This window comes from Petaurus breviceps, unplaced genomic scaffold (assembly GCF_028583685.1).
Source record: "Petaurus breviceps papuanus isolate PSGF00001 unplaced genomic scaffold, PetGlider_PUasm1.0 90730, whole genome shotgun sequence".
Lineage (NCBI taxonomy): Eukaryota > Metazoa > Chordata > Mammalia > Diprotodontia > Petauridae > Petaurus > Petaurus breviceps.
Window position 1 is genome coordinate 11,804,346 of NW_027187324.1, and position 22,574 is coordinate 11,826,919.

At 35.7% G+C, this 22,574-nt stretch overlaps 1 protein-coding gene across 10 annotated transcripts in view; it reads left to right on the forward strand.

The window, feature by feature from the left end:
- UCHL3 (ubiquitin C-terminal hydrolase L3) overlaps positions 1–22,574 on the forward strand; it is a 92,244-nt gene that overhangs the window by 33,145 nt on the left and 36,525 nt on the right. For 6 of the 10 annotated variants that reach the window (XM_069066804.1, XM_069066802.1, XM_069066811.1 and 3 more), the window contains 3 exons: positions 4,044–4,200; positions 5,140–5,225; positions 8,882–8,929. In XM_069066804.1, coding sequence (XP_068922905.1) covers positions 4,044–4,200; positions 5,140–5,225; positions 8,882–8,929 — 291 coding nt within the window. Of the gene's footprint in view, positions 1–4,043; positions 4,201–5,139; positions 5,226–8,881; positions 8,930–14,983; positions 15,098–22,574 lie in introns of all 10 variants that reach the window. The other 4 variants (XM_069066805.1, XM_069066803.1, XM_069066810.1 and 1 more) reach the window with 2 other exon arrangements.

Sequence of the window (22,574 nt, forward strand, 5' to 3'; positions counted from 1 at the left end):
ATAAATAGTGAATGATAATATTCTGGGAAAACAGTGCATGCTCTTTGAGGATCAGTTGAAGGAAAACTAAAACACAATAAAACAAAACAGTTTCTTGAAGGTATGATTGAATTTGGGAGAGTCCAAGGCCTGAGTCTTTATGGTTAGTAATTGCTAATTTTTTTCATTTCGTGGTGGATCCTTGTAAAAAATTCTGTCATAAGCAGCCACAGAACCAGGAACATCAAGGCTGTAGCAAAGGCACATACTGCATGATCACTGATCCTCATCATGTGGCCATGGAGAACAGTCCTGTACCACCACCCTCTTAGTGTTCCTTGGCCATCAACCAGGACTTCACATCCCTGGAAGCCGTATTGGTGAGGGTCAGGGGAGGAACACACAGTCTTCACCTGTAACCGGCCTCTGAGGAACTGCCTTTTCCTTTTTTTGTAGGGGTTTAGGAGACGCTCACACCCACCCATTTGTTGCTAGAAAGCAAGGCACCTTCCAACAAAAGCTAATTCTGGTTCACCTTCTTCTTCATTACCCATGCTCTGCTTTAGCAGTATAATTCATTTCTAGTCCTGCATGTCCTTACCAGTTGTTCTGGGCTTGACCAGTCCTCTGGTTTATGTTCTGTTTTGGAACAAAATGAGACAGACACTCATAGATCTTTCATCAGTTAACAGAAGATTTACTTACCCATAGCAGGAGAAAGATATTTGACAAGGTTAAGCAGTAGGGACACCTTGAGTTGATTCAGCCCAGTGAAGCTTACTTGCCTCAGTTGCTAATTGTTTTCCACCAGCCAAGCATTAGAGAGCACCTGGAACAGAATTCTTGTTACTGCTTTGAAATCAGGAGACATGAAGTGATGTCAGCAGCCTGAGCCTTGAGCCCTTTGAGCTATAAAAAGATATGAGGAGCCTAATTTTATGGGGCAGGACATGGCTCCTACCAAGAGCCCCCCTTTAAGGGAATTCAGAGATCTTGGTTTTAATAAAGTAGACATTATCTCCAAATAATCTTTACTTTTTACTCTACCGTTCCTAATACAATTGATAGATCTTTCTAATTGGCTTTTATTCCTGGTCAGTATATAAAATATTTCCATTCAGGTTTTAAGAGATCTTAATAGAGATCTTTTGAGTTTTAGAGACTGGAAACATAGTAAGACAATTTGCTTGATGTGTTCATCTAAAGAAAATCCACCTCATTAATTATAGAAAATTTACTGACTTAGTGAGGAGTCATTGTGTCTGGAAAATAGCCTATTAAATCTAAATGACTCTTGGAGTTTAACTTTGAAGGGAGTGTGGCACTTTACTTTTTAATTGTTCTTCAAATTTTTAATTTTCCATAAGTTCCTATGAATTGTTTTCTTAGACTTAGTTTAAAAAAACTTTATTGGGAATTTTTCTGAACATAAACAAGAAATAACTCAGTCAAAATACTTGACATTTCCTTTGTGTTAAGATTCTGAAAAATTGGGGGCAGCTAGGTGGCACAGTGAATAAAGTGCCAGCCCTGGAGTCAGGAGGACCCAAGATCGGTTCCGGCCTCAGACACTTAACACCCACGCAAAAAAAAAAAAAACTAGCCGTGTAAACTTGTGTAAGTTATTTAACCCCAGTTGCCCTCCAAAAGGCAAAAAAAAAAAAAAAAAAGATTCTGAAAAATTTCAGTTAGGTTCTGAAGTCAGTTTGACCACTCATATTGTTTGACCCTGGATTAGGATGATTGGAACACTTGAAACTATTTGGAAATCCTAGTCATTTACACTTTCTGTCCTTTGACTTGTATGATTCTTCAAAGAAAATTCTTCAATAAAAATTTTTTTCTTAGGTGTTTTTAAATAATTTAGGATTCTGAAATAGGCATTCTGTGTTCTTTGCTAGGACTAAGGTGTGCTAGTTCTCTGGTAGTTTATGTTAAAATATCGGAACAAAATTAAACACCTGGAGGTGATTCAGCCTGATTTTACTTAGCCTTTGCAAGCATCAACCTCAAGTTCATCACCTGAGAGAAACTTCCTTACCTGAGTTGCCGTCATGGCCTGACAATTAATTCTCAGATAGCCTGCTCTGGGAGTCCCATCGGATCCCAAGGATGTCCTCACTACCTATGGTTATGAGAGTATATATATTACTTCCCTCTCAGTAAGTTTCATCCAAGTCTTCCTAGTTTCTTCCAAAACTGTCATTTCTTAGGGAACAATATTTCGTAACATTTTTATACCACAGTTGTTTAAGCCATTTTCCAGTATCTGGGCACTCCTTTAGTTTCCAGTTTTGGGTTACTATGAAAAGAGCTACTACAAATATTTGGTATGTATAATGTAGGTCCTTTTCCTGCTTCTTTGATCTCTGGGTTATAGGCCTATTTGTAGTATCACTGACCCAAAAGATATAGTATGGCTTGGAGCTTTGAAGGCATAGTTCCAAATTGCTTTCCAGAATGTTTGGACCAATTCATGGTTCCACCAGCTACATTAGTGTGCCTGTTTTCCTGTAGCCCCTCCCCTCCAACATTTGTCATCTTCCTCATTTGTCATCTTTGCAAATCTGATGGGTACGAGTGGAACCTTGGGATTGTTTTAATTCATAGTATTTAATGGTTTGAAGTGGTTTTTCATATGGTTGTTGATAGTTTATATTGCTTTCCAAACTGCCAGTTAATGAAGGGTATTGATTTTTAAAAATATTTTATTTATCAAAAACAGTCACATACATAAGTGCATTTCTTATTATAGTATCACAACATTTAATTTTTTCTTATATATATAGCCAATATAATAATAATAATGTTCAATAATAGGATATATATATTCAAGGAATTTCAACTTTATCTAATATTAAGTTTTGTTTTCAGAGTACTGTACTGATTTTTGGGAGAAAGATAAAGTTCTGATATATCATAGTCGTGTCTTGATTAAATTAGGTGAACTCTTAATATCAGGCACTCTCTGATAGCTAGGTGGCATAGTGGATGGAGTTACTGGGCCTGGAGTCAGGAAGACCTAAGTTCAAATTTGACCTCAGGCACCTAATAGCCACGTGACTTGGGAAGTCACTTATTTCTTTCTGCCTTTGTCTTCTCAGCTGTAGAATGAGGATAAGAATAACCCCTACCTCTCAGGTTTGTTATGAGAATCAAATGACATAGTTGTAAAGCATATAGCACAGTATCTGGCACATATTAGCACTTAATAAATGCTTCTTTCCTTCATTTTTCCCTTTATCCCTCCCTGTAGTTTGCTGAAGTAGCAGTTGAATGGACAAAACAAGTTAATGCGGGATAAGTTTAACATCAGTATTTCAGATTTTTCTGTATCTTATACTGGTGTATAACAGTCGATGGTACTTGGCAGATGAGGGGCACCAGAGTCAGTTGGTGATGACATTATTTCACTCCCTACCAAATGTACCTCAATTTGCCTTTTCTTTTACTTTCTTTTTCTCCTTTTCTATCTTCTGACTTTTCCTCTTGTCACCTGCTAGCAGCATGCTAGGCCACTGCTTAGCTTTTTTTTTTTTTAGCTTTTTTGCCACTAGGCAACTAGGAATAAAGAGATTCCTGAACTTTGTTTTATAGATTGACCTGTATTTCATTTTTAGATTAATTCTAGGAAGGCTAACTTTTAGCTTTAAAAGTTTGTGTAAATTTTTGAGTATTTTCAGAAAAATAAGTTTAATATAGCTTTACTTTAGGCTCTTTATTGACATTTTGAGTATAATAAAGGATCTAGTCCTAATTTTGTTTCAAGAAATTATTCATCCTTGGGGCGGCCAGGTAGCACAGCGAGTAAGAGCACCGGCTCCAGTGTCGGGATGACCTGGATCAAATCCGGGCTCAGATACTCAGCACCACACCCAGAAATAACTGGCCGTGTAACCTTGAGCAAGTTACTTAACTCCGATTGCTTTAAAAAAAAAAAGAAATTATTAATCCATGCCATATAAATAACTGGTGAATTTCTGTGTTTAATCATGAATGTAATATTATTTGTTTTCTACCTACAGAATGTTAACCTTTTTTCCTCTTTTTAAAAAACAAAATAGTATGAAGTATTCAGAATAGAAGAAGAAGAAAAAATAAAATCAGAAGGACAAGACGTCACAGAATCAGTGTATTTCATGAAGCAAACCATCAGTAATGCCTGTGGAACAATTGGGCTGATCCACGCCATTGCTAACAACAAAGACAAAATGAATTTTGGTAAATAATTTCTCACTTCTGGCATTTTTTCTTTGTAGTTTTAAATCGACTGCTTTGGACAGTAGGTGGTGCTCTAATTCTTCTTAATCTTACTTAGAACTGTGATTAGATAGAACAAGGTAATTTTTCTGTCACCTTTTTGCCAAAGGGAAATCAGTGCTTGAACATAGCTTTACTTTTTCTTCCTAATGTTCTACAGATAAACATGTCCTTTCCCTAAAGAGGAAAGAATGAAAGAAGTATTTATTAAGCATTTACTCTGTACCAAGTACTGTTCTAAGTGACGTAAAAAGGTGATATGTTGAATTTATCCTAAAATTCCATTTTCTTCTCAAACATCTGTTCTCTATAGCTTAATATGCTTTTGAAAAAGTGGTGGCAAAATAATTTTTTAAAAGTTATGGTATTTAACAAAAATTATTTTTTTAATTTTAAAAAGCAAATCATACTCCTTTTAAGAAACTTATTGTTCTTGCAAAACAATTGAATATCAGTGGTAACAATGCTAGGGACTGAATTTTTACATTTTGTTTATATTATATTAAAAATTGGTTTTTATGTGTGTGTGTGTAATTTATTTGCCCAGTTTACTGATGGAAGAATTTAGGATTTTATGTAATTGCCTCATCAGTTCTAAAAGTTAGAAAATAATCATTCAGCCCCACATGCTGTCTAAGGGATGACTCCTTTTTTTAATGTGCCTGATTTGAACACTTCCAATAATAGTGACTTACTGCCTCATAAGGTAGCCCATTTTACTTTTAAACAGCTCTTATTGATAGGAAATTCTGACCTAAAAATCTGCTTTTCTGAGATTTCTGTTCTCTGGAGGCCAGAAAAAATAGAATTCTTCAATCATTTAGCAACTATATATGCTTTTATCTGCTTTCTAAATAAAGACTTACAGAAATTTCTCATTGTCATTTTTAATATTTTTAGAATCTGGATCGGCACTGAAAAAGTTCTTGGAAGAATCTCTAAGTATGAATCCTGAAGAAAGAGCCAGATACCTAGAAAAATATGAAGTCAGTACCTTTTTATTATTATTTTTCATATACAGGTGAACTGTTCCAGAAGGACAATATATGTATATAAATGTTTTCTAACTGTATTCAAGAGGTATTACTCTTAACTACCAATGGCCATGTGTAATACACCTTTCCTCTCTTCCCCTGGCCACTGTCAGGTACTGCTCCAAGCCAAGGCCTGAGGCAACAGCATTGGTGGTGGTATTGAAGGAGGGAAAGGTAAACCTCATAGTTCTTTCTCTCTTATTTGCTCCTTGCCACTGCTACTGGCACCTTCAGTCCTAGCATTGGTCACCCTATTCCTGTTTTGTCACCTTCATCTAGACACTCTGTGCCTTTGATGCTCTAGGCTCTGTAGTCCCCTTCTTAGCTTCTGTGACAATGCTTAAGAACATGAATCAGATTTTCCTCTAAAATGAGGTTAAAGCTTGTTCACCTTTCTATAAATGCCTATAATTAGCATGTGGGTGTAATTTTGTTTTCCTTGTTGGGAATGAAAGAAAAAGAAGAAAGAGGTCCTTCGGAGGTACTTTTTATTCCCCGTTTCTCCTTTGTGGATTCTGTTTCTCAGTAGGCCAAGAAGGAGAGATGGGAGCAGCCCTAGTGGAAGCAGCAAGTGGTGGCAGTGCAGAGTAAAACAGGTGGGCCAGTCCCTGGGGCTCAAGGAAGGAAAGCAAGAAAGGGTGTGAAAGCTCATCAGAAATAGAAAATGGGGGAAGCATGGCTTGACAGTTCATTTGAAAAAGACCTGCTGGTTTTAATGCATTACAGACTCAACATGAGTCAGCAGAGTAATATGGCAGCCCCAAAAGTGAATGTAATCTTAGTCTTCATTAAGATAGGCATTTTAAAAAAAGGAAAGGGGAGACAAATTGATACCAAGACCTACCTGTTCTTGAAGGTTTAGCTCTGTCTTCACAAAGCTTTTATTTGGAGTTTGTCTTCTTAAACTTGACTACTCTACCTCACCCCTCCCCGCCCCACCCTCCAGGTCCTTTTCCAAGCTCTCACCTTTCTTCAGTTATACCAGCTTCCTTCCACCAGTGCCACACTTACTCTTCTAGAACTGTTGCACTGGGAGCTGCCCCTGTAGCTTGACCCTGGGATAGTTTCCATGCTCACTGTTCAGTGTGTGGGAGAAGTGAGGGGAGGGCGGATTCTACAGACCTATTCCGAGGGTATGTGTATAGTATGGGTAATGGGTAGGTTTGTGCTAGGTAATGCTCTGTGTTGTAGAAGATGTTTATTTATAGCCAGTTCTAATACCTTAGTGGGTTGTAACTGTTTAATATACCATCTAATATCATAAAATCTACATTAAAGAAAAAACCAACAAATTGTTTCAGTTTATTTTTCTCTATGCTAGGAAGTAAAATCACCTTATTTTAGAAGTTTTAATATATGCTTATTTTCTTCCCTTCTCCTCTTTACCATTCTCTCCTTTAAACAAATATATGCCTGGTATTGCCCTCTACATTTAGTAGCATTTCAAACCTATCAAACAGAAGAGGGTAGGAACACATACTTTAAAGTCAGGCATTAGACCATATACTAACTCCCTATCATTATCTATTCTTAGTCCCATTTTTGTTTGAATAAATGCATTACATAATTCTACTTTTCAGTATTTCAGTGACTTATGTGACACTAGAATTTAAAATTGAATCTTTTAAAATGCAACTGATAAATTTATTTTATTAATGATGCTTGAGTTTTCCTATTTACCATGTTGTATTGAGTTTGTGTTGCCTTCTGAAAAGTAACACTTATTAACACAGATCATAAGCTCCTTAAGTACAGAGACCTGGTTCTGTGATTTTCCTGTCTACCATAGCATCCATAGTAGACACTTGGTAATGTGTTGATTTGATCATGTTATTTCTGAATGCCAGCGCACTTATGATTTGTTTTTATTCTGAAAAGCTACAAATAGCATGCCAAGCATTTTAATTTTTTTTAATAATTCAAATTAGCATGGTTAACATGTTAAAATTAACATTTCCCTGCTTGTCTGTGTCCCCTTTAAAGCTGCCTTGTGTCTTTTAAACACACACACACAATTTAAGTGATTCATTGATTTTTTTCTATCATTTTTATCCTTATAGGATTTGCATGAATTATTGTATTATTGATGCATACTTTTAAGTTCAAGTATATAATTTCATCCAGTTATCCACATCAAAACGTGTTCACATGCTGCTATATCTTTCTTTTTTGTCCCCTTCCTTCTTTCAAGTAGAGGGGAGTGACAATCACCAAATTGTGAAATGGGGTGGCATTTACTTAATGGTAGATTAAGGGTACAAAGAGGTCTTTTTTAGAGTTATCATGGGATCTAGAGTAGGATGAGACCTTAGAGATCATTTAGTCTTGTTTTACAGGTAAGAAAAGAGAGGTCCTGAAGCAGTCAATTGGCTTGCCTAAGATCGCGAAGACAGTAAATTGCAGAGCCAGGATTAGAATCAAGGTCCTTTGCCTCCAAATCTAGTGTTCTTTTCTTATTGCCAGTCTAAGTGGTTTGCTAATAGTCTTGAGTTATTATTAAGAGCCACTTTTTTTTTTAACTCTAAAGTTTAACTTCTGTACCATCAGAGAAACAAGTATTTTACAACACCATACTTGTGAGCTGATTGATGGCATTGCACTTATAAGAACTAATATATCCTGACCTGTATTGGAGCATAGCTTATCTTTAAATGCAAACAGATGAGGTAAGCCCTTTTGGCATTAGCACCTCTTTTGTGTTTTATTGAACAGTGCCTAAAATAAGCATCACCAACTCTGCTATAGTCTGTTAGAATAAAATGGATTTACTGATGAAGTGGTTTCTTTAATTAACTGAGATAAGTATATGTTGCTCATGTCTAAAAGTTATTAAAAATTCTATAATTTTCTGATTTGCAGAGAACAAGAGCCAGCTTTTTCTGTGGGTCTGGGATGACTTAGTGTTTTAGCTAAGGTACTTGTATGTTACTGTGAGGCACCTGACTAGGAAGGCTTTTAGACTTTTGGAAAGGACTGCAGAGGTCATCTAGCACCACCTAAACCTGAAGTGCCTGCTAGAACATACCCAGCAAGTGTATTCATCCTACTTCTGCCTATAGACATTGAGTATAATTACTCAAGCCACTATCACCTTAGCTTTTGGGGCTTAAACTTTCTCACCTGTGAAATGATAGGGTTGAATGTGGCACAATGGAAAGAGAGCCTGAATTCAAATCCCATCCCTTTTACTTACTACTTATGTTCTTGGGGGAGTTGCTTCACCTCTCTGGACATCAGTTTCTTTATCTGTAAAATGGAGGGATTGGCTCCATGACCTCTGTCATCTCTCTCAGATGTAGATCTGTGGTCCTAGTAGCTCTGAGGTTCTTTTCATCTCTATATCCTGGGAGTATAACCTGAGGCAATAATGCATTTCAGCTTTTTGGACAGCTGTAGTTGTTAGCAAGTATCTTCTTACATTGAACTGAAATCTGCCTCCCTCCACCCATTTATTCTAGTTCTCCATTCTGGGGCCAAGTAGAATGAAGTTATTCCCTGTTATTTCCATACCTACTGTTACTGATTATTGTTGACCAGTCTTGCAGTTTATTCATTTACAAAATTGAATGCGGTAATTATTCCATAAATGCCATGTGTTCTCATTTCAGGCTATTCGAGTTACTCACGAATCGAGTGCCCATGAAGGTCAGACAGAGGTATTTTATATTTCCTATGTTATTCTTTCCCAATTTTTGTCTTAATTTAACTTGTAAGCTGAAATCTCTTGCCATCAATGGCAGAAATTGCTTGCCCTTTTCTCTTTTTACACATTAATGTAGCCAATCAATGACAAAGCTATATTGGTTTGTTTTAATAGTTGACTTATTACATCAAATATAGCTATGGAACATCACAAGGATCTTATGACATTTATAGTTGTTCATAACACATCCCAAGTGCATGCTTCTCTAAGTAGCAACATGTTACTTTGGCATCTCATACCTCGCATTTTGTCTAGTTGTTTAGACCAATCATGATGCTTACCATGCTGCAGTAAGTATGTCCAGGTGGCATATAACTTTCTTCTCTGTGTGTGAAAGGTGACTCCAGATATATGATACCATTGTAGGACTTTCTGGTAGTGAACCTGTCTTCTGCAGAAACCTTAATTGGACCTAAAAGAGCTATTGTTATAGACAAATGAGATTATGTTTCTAAAGTGAGTTGTAAGCTAAAAAAAAAAATTATTATTGTTAAAACTACTTTTAAGCAATCCATGAATTTTCCGAGCCCTTGGTCATTGTGACTATAATGCACCACTTTTTTTCCTAGTTGAATAGTTTCTGAAACCTGTAGTTTTGGGACTTTTAGAAGTGTGCTTCTCTAGAATGAATAATATCTAACCAAAGAAATTTATTACTGAAATCATTGTCATATAAGTATATAGTTCTTGGGTAATTAGGACTAAAATAGCTTTTTCCCTTGAACAGAGATAAATCATTGAATGTTCGTGCTAGAGATTAATATTTTGTAGAAATCCGAATATTTGTCCTAGTTACCCCTTGTGGATATATCTTCTGAATATATGTTCATGCATTTAGAGCTGGAAGGAACCTTAGAGGTTACCTAGTCTAAGCCTCTTATTTTGCAGATGAGGAAACTGAGGTCCAGAGAGTTTAAGTGCCTTGTCCAAGTTGCTTAAACTCTCTAGTCCTCAGATAATTAGTGGCAGAATTGGAATTTAAACTAGGTCTTCTAATTCCATATCCAGGGTATTTTCTATTCTTCCATATTGCATCCCTTGGGGGTTACTTCTTGGGGTTTGCTTTCAGGTTTGATATTTTAGTTTGTTTTTCACCAGTGTTGGTTTCTCACCAGATAACTATCTTAGTTACATAAGAAAATGTCAAATCTAAATAGTTTAAACAGAAGATTAGGGCTTGGTGGAATGTGTGGCCTCCACGGCCAGTTATTTTTTGTGTGGGCGCCAAGTATCTGAGGCTGAAACCGATTCCGGGTCTCCCGATGCCAGGGCCGGTGCTCTTACTCACTGTGCCACCTGGCCACCCCTGTGTTTTATGTAATTTTAAAGAGATTATATAAGTTTGTTGAATTTTTCTTTTTCACCTATAAAATACTAGTAGTAATATGGATAGCTATTGAAACTATCACAGGATTATTTTGAGGAATAAAAAATTGCAAATGCCTAATTATTATTATTTCTTGTTAGAAGTGGTAAAATTGTTTTCACAATGTTCAATTCAACAAATATTGAATACCTATTGTATGTCTGCTACTATTGCCAGGCCCTTTGAGGGGAAAAAAAAATAAGTTTAAGATCTAGCCTTTGTCCTTAACAAACAGAAATTGGGGTGGGGAAGGGGTTGAGAATGAAAAGGGACAAGTCATACATAGATAAAAGTTGTTTATAATGACACAGATATAATTCAGTGTCCAAATGAGTAACACTGATGAGTGCAGTAACATTTCAGTAAAGAGAAAGGTTGCTGTAGATTTAAATAGGAGGAGACCTTGAGCTGGAACTTGAATGATCAGTAGAGTTTGGTAGGTAGAGTTGTAGGGAGAGAGGGCATTCTAGGAAGAGGCTGACAGATAGCAGGAGCATAGATGTGGATATTCAGCCATGCCATGAATACTGTCATCTTTGTATTCTAAAGGAGAGTGTGTACATATATGTGTGTGCGTGTATATGTATACTTTTTTTTTTTTTAAGCAATTGGGGTTAAGTAACTTGCTCAAGGTTACATGGCCAGTTATTTCTGGGTGTGGTGCTGAGTGTCTGAGCTCGGGATTTCAATCTCCAGGTCCTCCCAACACTGGAACCGGTGCTCTTACTCGCTGAGCCACCTGGCCACCCCTGAGCAATTGGGGTTAAGTAACTTGCTCAAGGTTACACGGCCAGGTGTTTCTGGGTGGATGCTAAGCGTCTGAGCCCGGGATTCGATCTCCAGGTCTTCTCAACACTGGAGCCGGTGCTCTTACTTGCTGTGCTACCTGGCCGCCCCTATATGTATACTTTTTTTGTAAATAGTATGATTTAACTTGAGTTTTACAATTTATATTAGTCAGAGATTATATGAGATATATTGTGGTGTAATGAAAACAGCCCTGGATTCAGTCAAGAGAATGGAGTTGAGTTCATGTTTTACCTTAGAAACTTAATTAGTTGTACAACTCTGGGCTAGTCATTTAACTTTTCTGAGCCTCAGTTCCTCCACTGGAAAAGGGGATAATCATGCCTTTTTCATAGGATTCCAAGTATTAAATAAGGTAATATTGTAAACCTTAAAGCACTATGACTATTATAAATTGAGAATTCAACTTAATACACATTAATTGAGCAACTGTTTTATGTAAGGCATTAGAGAGACAAAGGTGAAAAAAAATTGTCTCTTTCAAGCAACAGACTGTCTACTACAGTATGACACACACAGCTATACGTATAAGTACAAAATAGAGTGTGATTGGGGTGGAGATAGATCCAGACAAATTGTCCTAGGGATATTTGAGGAGGGTGAGAAGACCTAGAGTCAGGAAGAATGATTAATAATAGTGTTAAGGACTACTTCTTGATGGTGATCTGAGGAGGATACTTGTATGTGAGACCATAGGAGTACTTGAAAGAGAAGCTGTATTTTGGTACCTAGGTTGAGAAGTCACTCTTAATAGAGTGAAAGAGGGAGCTTGCTTGGAACAAAACTAACATATGTTATATTGACTTTGCTGTAATTTCAATTTATATGACCTCAGAATTGGAATTACTTTGCATAACTAGCCATTTTATATATAGTGTTCTTAATCACTTTGTGATCACTTTCCTAATGTCTAATTTCTCATTATTTTTGCTTTAACATTATTTTTCTTAATTAACAAGCACTTATTCTCTCTTCCTCCATCCCCCTCATTAAAACAAATATATACAACCCCCCCTACAGACACACTAAAAAAGCTCTCTTTAACACATATACATATTCAAGCAAAGCATATTCCCTTGTTGATCAAGTCCAAACATGTATGATTTACTCTGCATTTTCAGTCTGTCACCTATCCGTTAGGAATGTATTTCATCTTCATTCCTCTGGAATTGTGATGTTATCAGGACTATTTTGGATTATAATCTTTTCTCCTAAAATACTAGTTCCTTCTCACAATTTGGTATTATTCACAAGGTCAGTGAGCATCATTTATGTAACATCATGGATAAAAATGTTAATAAGACCTCTAAAGAATGGTCAGCTTTTACATTTAAAAATGTTTTTGGATGTCTTTTTTGTTTTAACACCTCAGTAATTTCAGGGTGGCCTTGCTATAAGCCAGAATGACAAGTCAGCAAGTGTTTTTAAGATCTTAATATGTTCTAGACACTGTGCTGAGCAGTGTAGCATGTCATAAATATGCTTTAGTAGAGATTTGTGACTAGAATGTTTTAATATATCCACTATAAGGTCTCAGGAGTGAGGGCCCTATCACAAATTTAGTGCATTGTATCATATTAAAGTTGTTTTATTGCAGAAAATATGAATATTGTAAATGTATAACTTTAATAGAGAATATGAATATTGTAAATGTTTACCTTTACAGCATGTAGAAAATTGATTGAAAAAGAAGCTTTTTCTTTTGAAAACTCTTGTGTTTTTGTTATTCTAGAGACTTTCCACATCTTAAAACTTCCTAGACTGTAGGTCTAATTTTGAATGTTATTGGCCTTAATTCTACCACTTTGGCAATAGGCTGAAAGATTCCACTTTTTATATACCTTATTGAACCACTTTTTGTTTGTTTGTTTTTAATTTTGGCCAAAAATAAAACTAGAAAGGGGGAGATCAAGGGAAAGTGACAGTAAAAATAATAAAATTTAATTTTTGTCACTGGCTACCAGAAAAACCTAATGCAGCTTTTTTCTTTGATACTGATTTTTATGTAATCTTATCCATGTGAGTAATCCTTCCAGTGATGCAGATTACAACCCATTCATGCCTGTCCTTCCTGTGTGACTTTTATTTGTGTCCTTATGCAAACCTGACACAGAAGGTCCACTCAACATGCTTGGGTACCTTAGGATATTTTGACATTGCATGGATATCAGTGGAGCATGCAGGTGGTCCACAGGATATTAGAAGCCACCTAGTACTGGTAAAAGAATACTGAGTATAAAGTCCTAAAATCTGAGTTTGAATCTAAGCACTGCCAAGGTGACCATGGGAAAAAAAATTAACCTCCCTGTGCCACAGCTTCCTCATCTGTAAAGTAAGGAGATTAGGCATCCCTGATGACACCCTTTGTGCCACTTCTATGCAATCTTTCATTGATAATGTATTGTAGTTAAAGACCACCATACCCTCTCCATCATCTTTTGGTTAATCCTAACCCTCTATTAATTGGAGACTACTGTTTCCTAACTTGCAGCCATATAACTTCAGTGGAAGAATATTGGTGTTAAAAGGATCTTGACCTTCATTTCTAGGAGAAGCTTTTGGTCATTAATAGAAATACTAATTTTCTCAAAAGTAGACTAATTTGCATTCTTCCTTTTCTTCAATTCTAGGACCAGCTCGTTGTCCATTAGATCCTACTCTGCTTTTTGGTCGTTTACTGTTAAAAAAGTATCTGATTTGGTAGAACAAAATGATACCTTAAAGTCTTTTCTTCAGCCAGATATCTCTCATGTATATATATATATATATATATATATATATATATATGTATGTGTTTGTGTGTATATATATATATCAGAATTGTACAAGATTCTTTGAAAGATGTAACAACAGAGATAACTTTATTCTGATTATTACTCTATCAAATGAGACTTAAAACAGGGAGAAATTTGCTTGCCAAAAGGTATTTGTCACTAGCTTAGAGGATGTCTTATTACAGAGTTCAGAATGAAGAGATTCCCTCTACTTGGTAAGCTCTTTCAGATTCTCCTGTTCACAAATATCATTATGCTGATTTCATCAAACATAGAAACATTGCAGGGACTCCTAAATGAGACTATAATCAGTGAAGAGAGTTTGGTCCAACTAATCATGCAGGAAAAAACTGTTTAGGCTGACAATGCAGTGGGATAGACAAGACATAGAGCTAGTCCATTAGTTCACATAATTTGGAAAAACCATGTAAAGGCAATCTTAGTACTGTATTAATATTGATAAAAGTATAGTGTTCCCCATCAGGGAGACTAGTGCCCTTGCACTGCTCAGACTAGATCTGGAATATTGTGTTCAGTTCTAGTGCCCTTGACATTGTAAAGATTAATAAATGTTTGTTAAAAGTAGTTAGGTATCAGATTTTTGAAGGGAGATTGTCAAAATCAAATGGAGAACAATTTAGGTTGGCAAGGAAACTCAAAATAATGTCATGAGAAACAGTAAAGATACTGGTAATGTTTATTTTGGAAAAGGCAATAAAGTAGAAAGAATGCTGGATTTTTTATAAAGAGGACCAATCAACCAATGAACAATTATTTAGTCCTACTATGTGCCAAGTACCATACTAAGCACTAGACCAGAATCTTTACCTCTTTGGGCCTTAGCTTTCTTATTCACATATTGGGCCGGTTGGAAGAGAGTAAGAACCTGTGAGGTTCTTTTTAGAGTTGAATCTTTGGTCTTATGAAGGCTTGGGGAGTGGGTGGGGGGGTGAGAGGGGGATGAAGGAGAGGGATTGGGGTTTTGGGAGAAAGATAAATACTCTAAAATATTAGAAAGACTTTCATATGGAAGAGGGATTAGATTTCTGTTTGTTTCCAGGGGGCAGAACTGGGACCGAAGAGTGGAAGTTACTGGGAGGCAAATTTCAGCTCATTAGAAAACGTTCTTCAACAATTAAAGCCACCTGAAAGTCAAATGGACTGCCATGTTGAGGTGTGTGCCACAGTCAGGGATGATTTTCAAATTGAGCTTGGGTGATCCCTTTTGGGGATATTGTGGAGCAGATCTGTCTATTGTACAGAAGGCTGGACTCAGAGCCCTTTCCAGCTTAGAGCTTTCATTATTCTAACTAGGTCATATTTATTATTCTCCTGCCCTTTGTTTACCTATCTGCTGCAGCTTATAGGACCCTATCTTGTATTCCATGAGCTTGAGCTCAGTTCTGCCAAGAACTGGCAATGTGACCCTACACAATTCACTTTTCCTCCCTTGGCCTTGGTATCCCTGTCTCTAAGGAAAGAAGTTAGACTAGATGACCTCCATCATGTCATTTCTCACTCTAATAAATCTTTCTAACTGTAATTAAACACCAGAAGGATTCTTGGCCAAGAAGGCAGTCCGGGGCGGCGGAAGGAGTGCTGGTCTGGGAGTCAGAGGAGGCTCGTGTTTGAGTCCCGTTCCTGACATTTACTAGGACTCTAGCCAGAGGCAAGCCGCTTAAACTCAGCTTCCTCACCCCAAAAGTGGGGTTCATAATGTCTTTAAGTGTCAACTTCTTGTAAGTCTTAAAGGAGATAATTTATATGAAACATTTCACAAACCATAAAATGCTATGTAAATGTCATTTATTATTGAAAGGTTGGGGATAGATACGCTAGAGTGTGGTACTGAATGAACCAGGAGTGATAAACTAGAAAAAATTTCACTGTCTAGAATAAAATTCTAGACTTGTTAGCTCTCTTTGTAATAAGAGCTGACATTTATTGTAGTGATAGGAGGTTTACAAAGTGATTTTTGTGCCTTATTTAATGTTTATCCTCACAGCAGCCTTGTGAAGTGGCTAATACAGGTATTGTTATCACTTTTATAGATATGTGAACTGAGGCTAAGAGCTTGAGTGACTGGCACAGGTGGCTTACTAGTTATCTAGTCTAATTAGTAGGGTAGCCAGGCAAGATTTCCCGTTTTCAAGCTGGTGCTTATTTGACTGCAAACATTGTTTCATTTGATGGTATGAAGTGAAAAATAAGTTATTTTGGGGAAGAAATAGGGACTTGAAGCTCTCCTCTGGGTGTTTGGTGTCCATCTCTTATGATGAACCCCACATTCACCAATGTGCCCTGTGCTTATTGTTGCTGAAAGATTAAGGCAAAGATTGTCCTCCCTGTTCGGAAATCTCCTCATATCAAAGAGTGTTACTTGAAATTCATCTTCTTTCAATAGTGAAATTGCCAATAATATAACCATGTGAAGTTGCACTGCTTTTGTAGCTGACTGTCCATGGCAAATGACCTAATATCTCCCAGCCCTGCTCCTTGCTTTATGTGTGACTTTGGGCAATAATAACGGTGACTGTTTATGTGGTGCTTTAAGGTTTGAAAAAGCACTTTACATGTATCCTCAGAGTAACTATTGTGTGTCCCTGTTTTATAGATGAAGAAAGGGTGACAGAGAGGTCAAGTAATTTGCCCAGGGTCACAGAGCAAGTATCAGTGCCTGGCACTCAGTAGGTGCTTAATAAGCTCTTGTCTGCTAGACTCCAGAACCACCAGTCTTTACTGTCACCCACACTGCCTCTCAAGTCACTTCTCCGGGAGAGCCTCATTTTGTTCGTTTATAGAGTGACGGGGATGGAGTAGGTGATTTTTAAAGCCCTGTCCAGTTCCATACCTGTGGTCCTGTGGTAGGAAAACAGGCAGAAAGGTAGGAGGAGGAGAGCAGAGAAGGATGTGATTTCCTTAAGGAGTAAGTTCAGTGGGATGGAGACAGAAAGCATTATGGTATACTTGAGCTTAGGATAGATCTCTCTTGAATTTAGCATAAAATAAGACCAAAAAAGTGCAGTGCTGTAGATTTGGTATTCGTGTTAATTTAGAGAGGGGTGAGGATAATATGAAGAAAGTTGTACCACATGTTAAAATGCTTAAACCTTAAAAGCTGATTGTTAAATCTAATGTCACCGTTTTATGTGTATGTATATAAACTTACCTGTTTTTCCCCTTAAAATGTTCCAGAGCAGACAATATGCTCCAGGCTTACACTTATAAAATATATGCATGTCTGAAAGAAATAATTGAGTAGTAAACTAGTCATTGGCCTAGAGACAAAAAATCAGGATAGAGGACTTAGTTTTTTAGTTCTGGAAGCCTCCCAGTAAAGTATATGAAATTATTTTGTGGGTGATAATGTATTTAAAATGTTAATAAATTGGAGCTTTAGTTATTAGACTATTACATTCACAAAGGGAAATTATTATTAAAAAATGCTGATTTTACAAAACCAGTATTTGAAAGCTGCAACTTTTAGCTCTTAAAAAGGTAAACTTAAACGTTACTTGGTAAAATTTAAATTTTTGACTTTTAAAAAAAACATACTTGTCCAAGCATTGTATGTTCAGGTTCCTTCTATAATAATACTCTAAGTTGAAATATTTTACTTATTATTACCTTTGAATAAATAATAATAGATAGAATTTATGTAGTACCTGCTATGAGGCAAGCACTGTGCTAAGTACTTTTCAAATATAATCTAATTTGAGCCTCATAGTAATCCTAGGGAATAAGTGAGGCAAATGGAGGTTAAGTGACTTGCCCAGGGTTACACAACTAGTGTTATCTGAGGCCAAATTTGAACTCAGCTCCTACTAATTGTGTACTATGCACAATATTATGCACTATAGTGCTACCTAGCTGCCTAAATGTTTGAGATTTCCCTGTTGAATATGCATTTCATGAATAATTAAAATCTGATTCATTTTATTCAAACAAAATTTTATATTCTACTAATTTTATCTTAATTGTAATTTAGGACAGTTCTTTAATATGAACTATTGCAGCTGCACTTGGTAAATGCTGCCAGTTTATGAGACCTAGGTTGTATTTGTCCAGTGACCCAAGGACTTGACCATATGTGTACAGAAGTAGGAGGTAGAATCTATACTGACTAGAGTGCTTTAGTGTGGAAATAGGACTGATTGCTGATTTTTAAGATTATCAAGAAGAATATTTATTAAATTGGAAACATTTTTATAGTTTTTATCACTCTCAAAACCACATCTTTGTTGAGTGATAGTATAGAGCTTGAATGGAAATTCTCATAATTTATACTTTTCTCCTCCCTAAAGATAGAGATATGGTAAATTCTCACATAATAATGCTGACATTTAAAAAAGTATTTCAAGATTTACTACATATTTCTCTTAAAACAATCTTATGAAGTAGGTTATACAAATATTCCCATTTTACTGAGTAGGAAACTGAGGCTTAGAGAAGTAACTTTCCCAAAGTTACATGACTAGGCACTGTTAGAATCAGAATTTGAATCCAAGTCTCCTGTCTGTAAGGAAAACCTGAGTTTAAATGTGGCCTCAGATGCTAACTAGTTCTTTTCTGAGGGAGTTAGGTGATGTAGTGAATAGAGTATTGACCTCGAGTTAGGAAGACATAAGTTCAAATCCTGTCTCACACTAGCTTTTGTGACCTTGCAAATCATTTGTGATCCTAAGCCTCAGTTACCTTATCTGTAAAATGGTAATAATAACAGCACTTACCTCTTGGTGTTGTTGCAAGGCTCAAAAGGGGTATTTGTAAATAAATTTGGATACCTTAAGTGCTACAGAAATACTTGTTATTATTTTTAAGATGCTGATTCAAAATACTTCCCATTTTAACATGTCCATAGAAGGACATTTCATTATACTGGATTAAGCATTTAAACAACTATCAATCTTGTTTTTAAAAGTTGAAATAATTGAATTGGGAAGGAAACTATGATTAAGTCATTTTAAAATCTGTGGTCTTTCAACCTGTGTTTTTATCTTTTAATTCCTTCCCTATTACTCTCATTCACTTTCCTTCCTGAATTGTCTGTATTATGTCCAAAGATCAAGTTGAAAATTTTTAAGATTTGACCGTCACAAAAACCCAATTTTCTTTTAGTTTCCAATTTAGAATACCATTCTTGGAGTTTTCTGATTTATTCCTTTGCCTTACCTCAAAGTCTTTGATGGTTTAATCTATCTATGTGTTAGATTATTATAGATATGTATCTATAGATATATATCTAGTTATCTATATATATGTCAATATGTGTATACATATTTAATTATGCATTTCACAACACATCTGTGCATCTGTAACTCTTGTCCATGTCTCCTCCTTGGAAGGTTGTATTACTTGTGCAGCACAAATGAGAACACACGAACAACCCATACATAAAACTTAATAGAAATCACAAGGATTTTTCGTGGCCGTGACGTACTGTAGAGACTTTGGATGAGCATATAGCTATGTTAAAACCCCTGGATTTTTTTTATAAGAACTATTGTCATCCAAATCTTCCTCGTCTTATATTTCTGCAACTGATTTAAAACATAAACTTTCTGTTACTGCTGTCTTCATTTTTATGTAATCTTTCTTTCCATGTAGTGTGATGTGTTCCTTGTCACAAAAATTCAAAAAGAGGGAAAAAAAGGCAGTTCAGTAAAAGTAACACATCAGCTTTGTCTGACAGTGTATGTGCAATATTCCACATCGCTAGTTTTCCACCTCTGCAAAGAGGTTAGGGAAGGTGTGTTTTCTCCACTCTTTGGGGCAGCTAGGTGGCACAATGGAAGTAGGAAGACCTGAGTTTAAATGTGGCCTCAGATACTAAGTAGCTGTGTGACCCTGGACAAATCTCAGTTTTTGCCTCCGTTTTCTTATCTATAAAATAGGGATAATAATAGCTCCTACCTCCCAGGGTTATTGTGAGGATCACATGAGATCATTTAAAAGCATATAGCACAGTGCCCGGCACATAGTTGAGGTAGATAGATGGATGGACGGACAGATGGATGATTTCCCAAAGCTAAGCTTCATTATTGTTATACTGCTTCCAGTTTTAGGCCCCTTCCTGCACCATCCTTCCCTGCTCCTTTTACATTGTTCTCATTGTATGCATTGTTTTCCTGGTTCTGTTTACTTCATTCTTATCAGTTTATATTAGTCTTTACATTTCTGAATTCATCATATTTATAATTTACTATAGTATAATAATATTCCATTACATTCATGTACCATGTTTACCCAGTCCTGAGTTGATGGGCATCAGCATCATATTCAATTCTTTACTACAATAAAATGTTTGTTATGAATATTTTTTGGTGAGTCAAGGAGTATGAACATTTCATTCACTTTTCTGAAATGTAATTCCAAGTTAAATAGTTTAAGAAAACAACAACAAGAAATAGAAGACTTCAAATTTATCCTTGCTAAATTTCATCTCATTGGTTTTGAGATCCGTTAAGAGAAAAACCAGATAGTAGAAATGGCAAGAGTCCTGAACTTGAAGTAATTTTGAATCTTGTCTTTGCCATTTACTGCTTATGTAATTTTAGATAAATCATTTTATCTTTCTGGTTCTCACTTTTCATCATCTGTGAAATTGAGGGATGAACTCTAATTTTCGTTCAAGTTCTTACTAACTTAATTTATGTAGTTACATATGCTAATTCATGAAATTTTTTACATCATTTCATAGTTCTGTAGCTATCTCTGTGCTCTTAGGCCTTTTCTAGTGTATTTTCTCAGGAATTCTATGTTTAATACTTACTTATGTATAGTTTCATGAAGGTTCAAATATTTCCTCCTGACCTAAATGACAAATATAATGATATGTGAGAAAATGTAGGAAAACCAGGGCTAGGAGTGGTTAGTAATTAAATATAGTAGAATTCAGTGATTTCAAAACATCATCTTCATGAGAAGTATCTCATAGGTATTACTGTGGATTAGTGATGAACTTTATGAACACAATCTCATCATATAGCAATGAGCCAATTGTATTAGCTTAGCTTTACTAGCACCTCAGATAGTTAGTCCCATCTTGTTTTCCTTTGTTGCTTTTCTCAAACCAAATTACTTAAAATATATTTAGACTACCCATTGTTCAAGATGAGAGAAGCCAGACATTTCTTTGGTATGATCCTTAAAAGATATTGAGTGAAAATAAGTTAATATTTAATAAACTACAGCAGTAATGATTTAACTTTATTAGTTAGATAATAAGTTAATGCCAGTTTGTATAAAGTGCTATTTTTCTCTGCTTGGTTCTAGGTAATTTTTTTTTTAGAAATGAAGTTTTTATTAAGTATCTACTGTGTGATAGGTACTATATAATTCTTGTTCTCAAGGAGTTTGTTTTTCCGAAGTGAATTGGGGAGGGGCGGGAATGGGAATGGAGGTCTAGAGCATGAGGTCTATATCCATGGCAAAAATAATTAGATATACCAGTACTCTTCATTTTCAGTGTCATTTTACTCAAGTAATTATTGTGTTTATAGATAATTAAACCAGTTTTTTGTTGATTAAAAGTTATAAAGAATGATCCATGATCACTTATATAAGTCATAAATTGATAAACAGATTCACATATGAATTCAATTTTTATAAATGTCATTTATATTTGTTCCAGACTATTGAGAAGATAGCTTCAGAAGTTCTCAAGTTACTTTTTAAAAGTATTTGTTTTTTTCTTTCTTTTGAAGCAAGGGAGGATGTTTTGGAAGAAAAATAGTCAACATATAATTAAATGGTTTTTTTAGTTCCTAATTACCCTGAGGGAGACAGATGGAACAATAAATAGAACTCTGATGAAAAGTGTCATATATAATTTAAATTGTTGCTATTACAGTTTGGAAGATACTTTCTTATATTTTCCTTTATTTTCTTTCATTCTTATTTTGTTTTTTTTTTTTTACACTCTGTTGCATCTAGGACTTTGAGATAGGTTGGAAAGTTTTTATTTCTCTTTGATTATTTTAATTTTGTTTCACTTTCTAACAGGTAAAAACTATTTTATGACATTAGGGCAACTCATTAGTTTTGCCTTTTACTCTTTTCCCACCTCTTTACAGTTCTCCTTTCTTGACCTCTTTTCTCTCCCCCCATGGAGTGTGAGTGACTGAATGTTTGCAGTGGGTATGGTTGCCATTTTATGGGAGAAAGGAAAGGGGTATTCAGAATTACTCAGAGTATAAGGCAAGTGCATGGGGACTGAAACCAGTCTAGTTCCCACTTGCACAAATTTCTATACTTGTATGTTAATATAATCAGTTCTACTATGTGAAATATAACTTCAAACTAAATTATGTACATGAATTGATGAATTGAGATCCTGAAAAGTTAATGTGACTTGCAATTTCTTCATTGATCCCGAATTTCCTCTTTTATGTAATCCTAGTCTCTTGTCCTAGAAAGGATCAGGAACCTCTTCTTGCCAATCTCCTGGTTTTGAAAATAGAAATGAATCATTGCTTTAAATTACTATTTACTTTAAAAGAAAATACACAGGTGCGTTTCATCAAATGTCCCCTCTAGACTTTTCCAGAAATAATTCTTAAACACAGTGATTTGCTTCAGAAATAGAAAGAGAGCTAAAACTGGTCATTTTTATACCCTTCCTCCCTTTTTCCCCTCTTCTGGATTTGGGA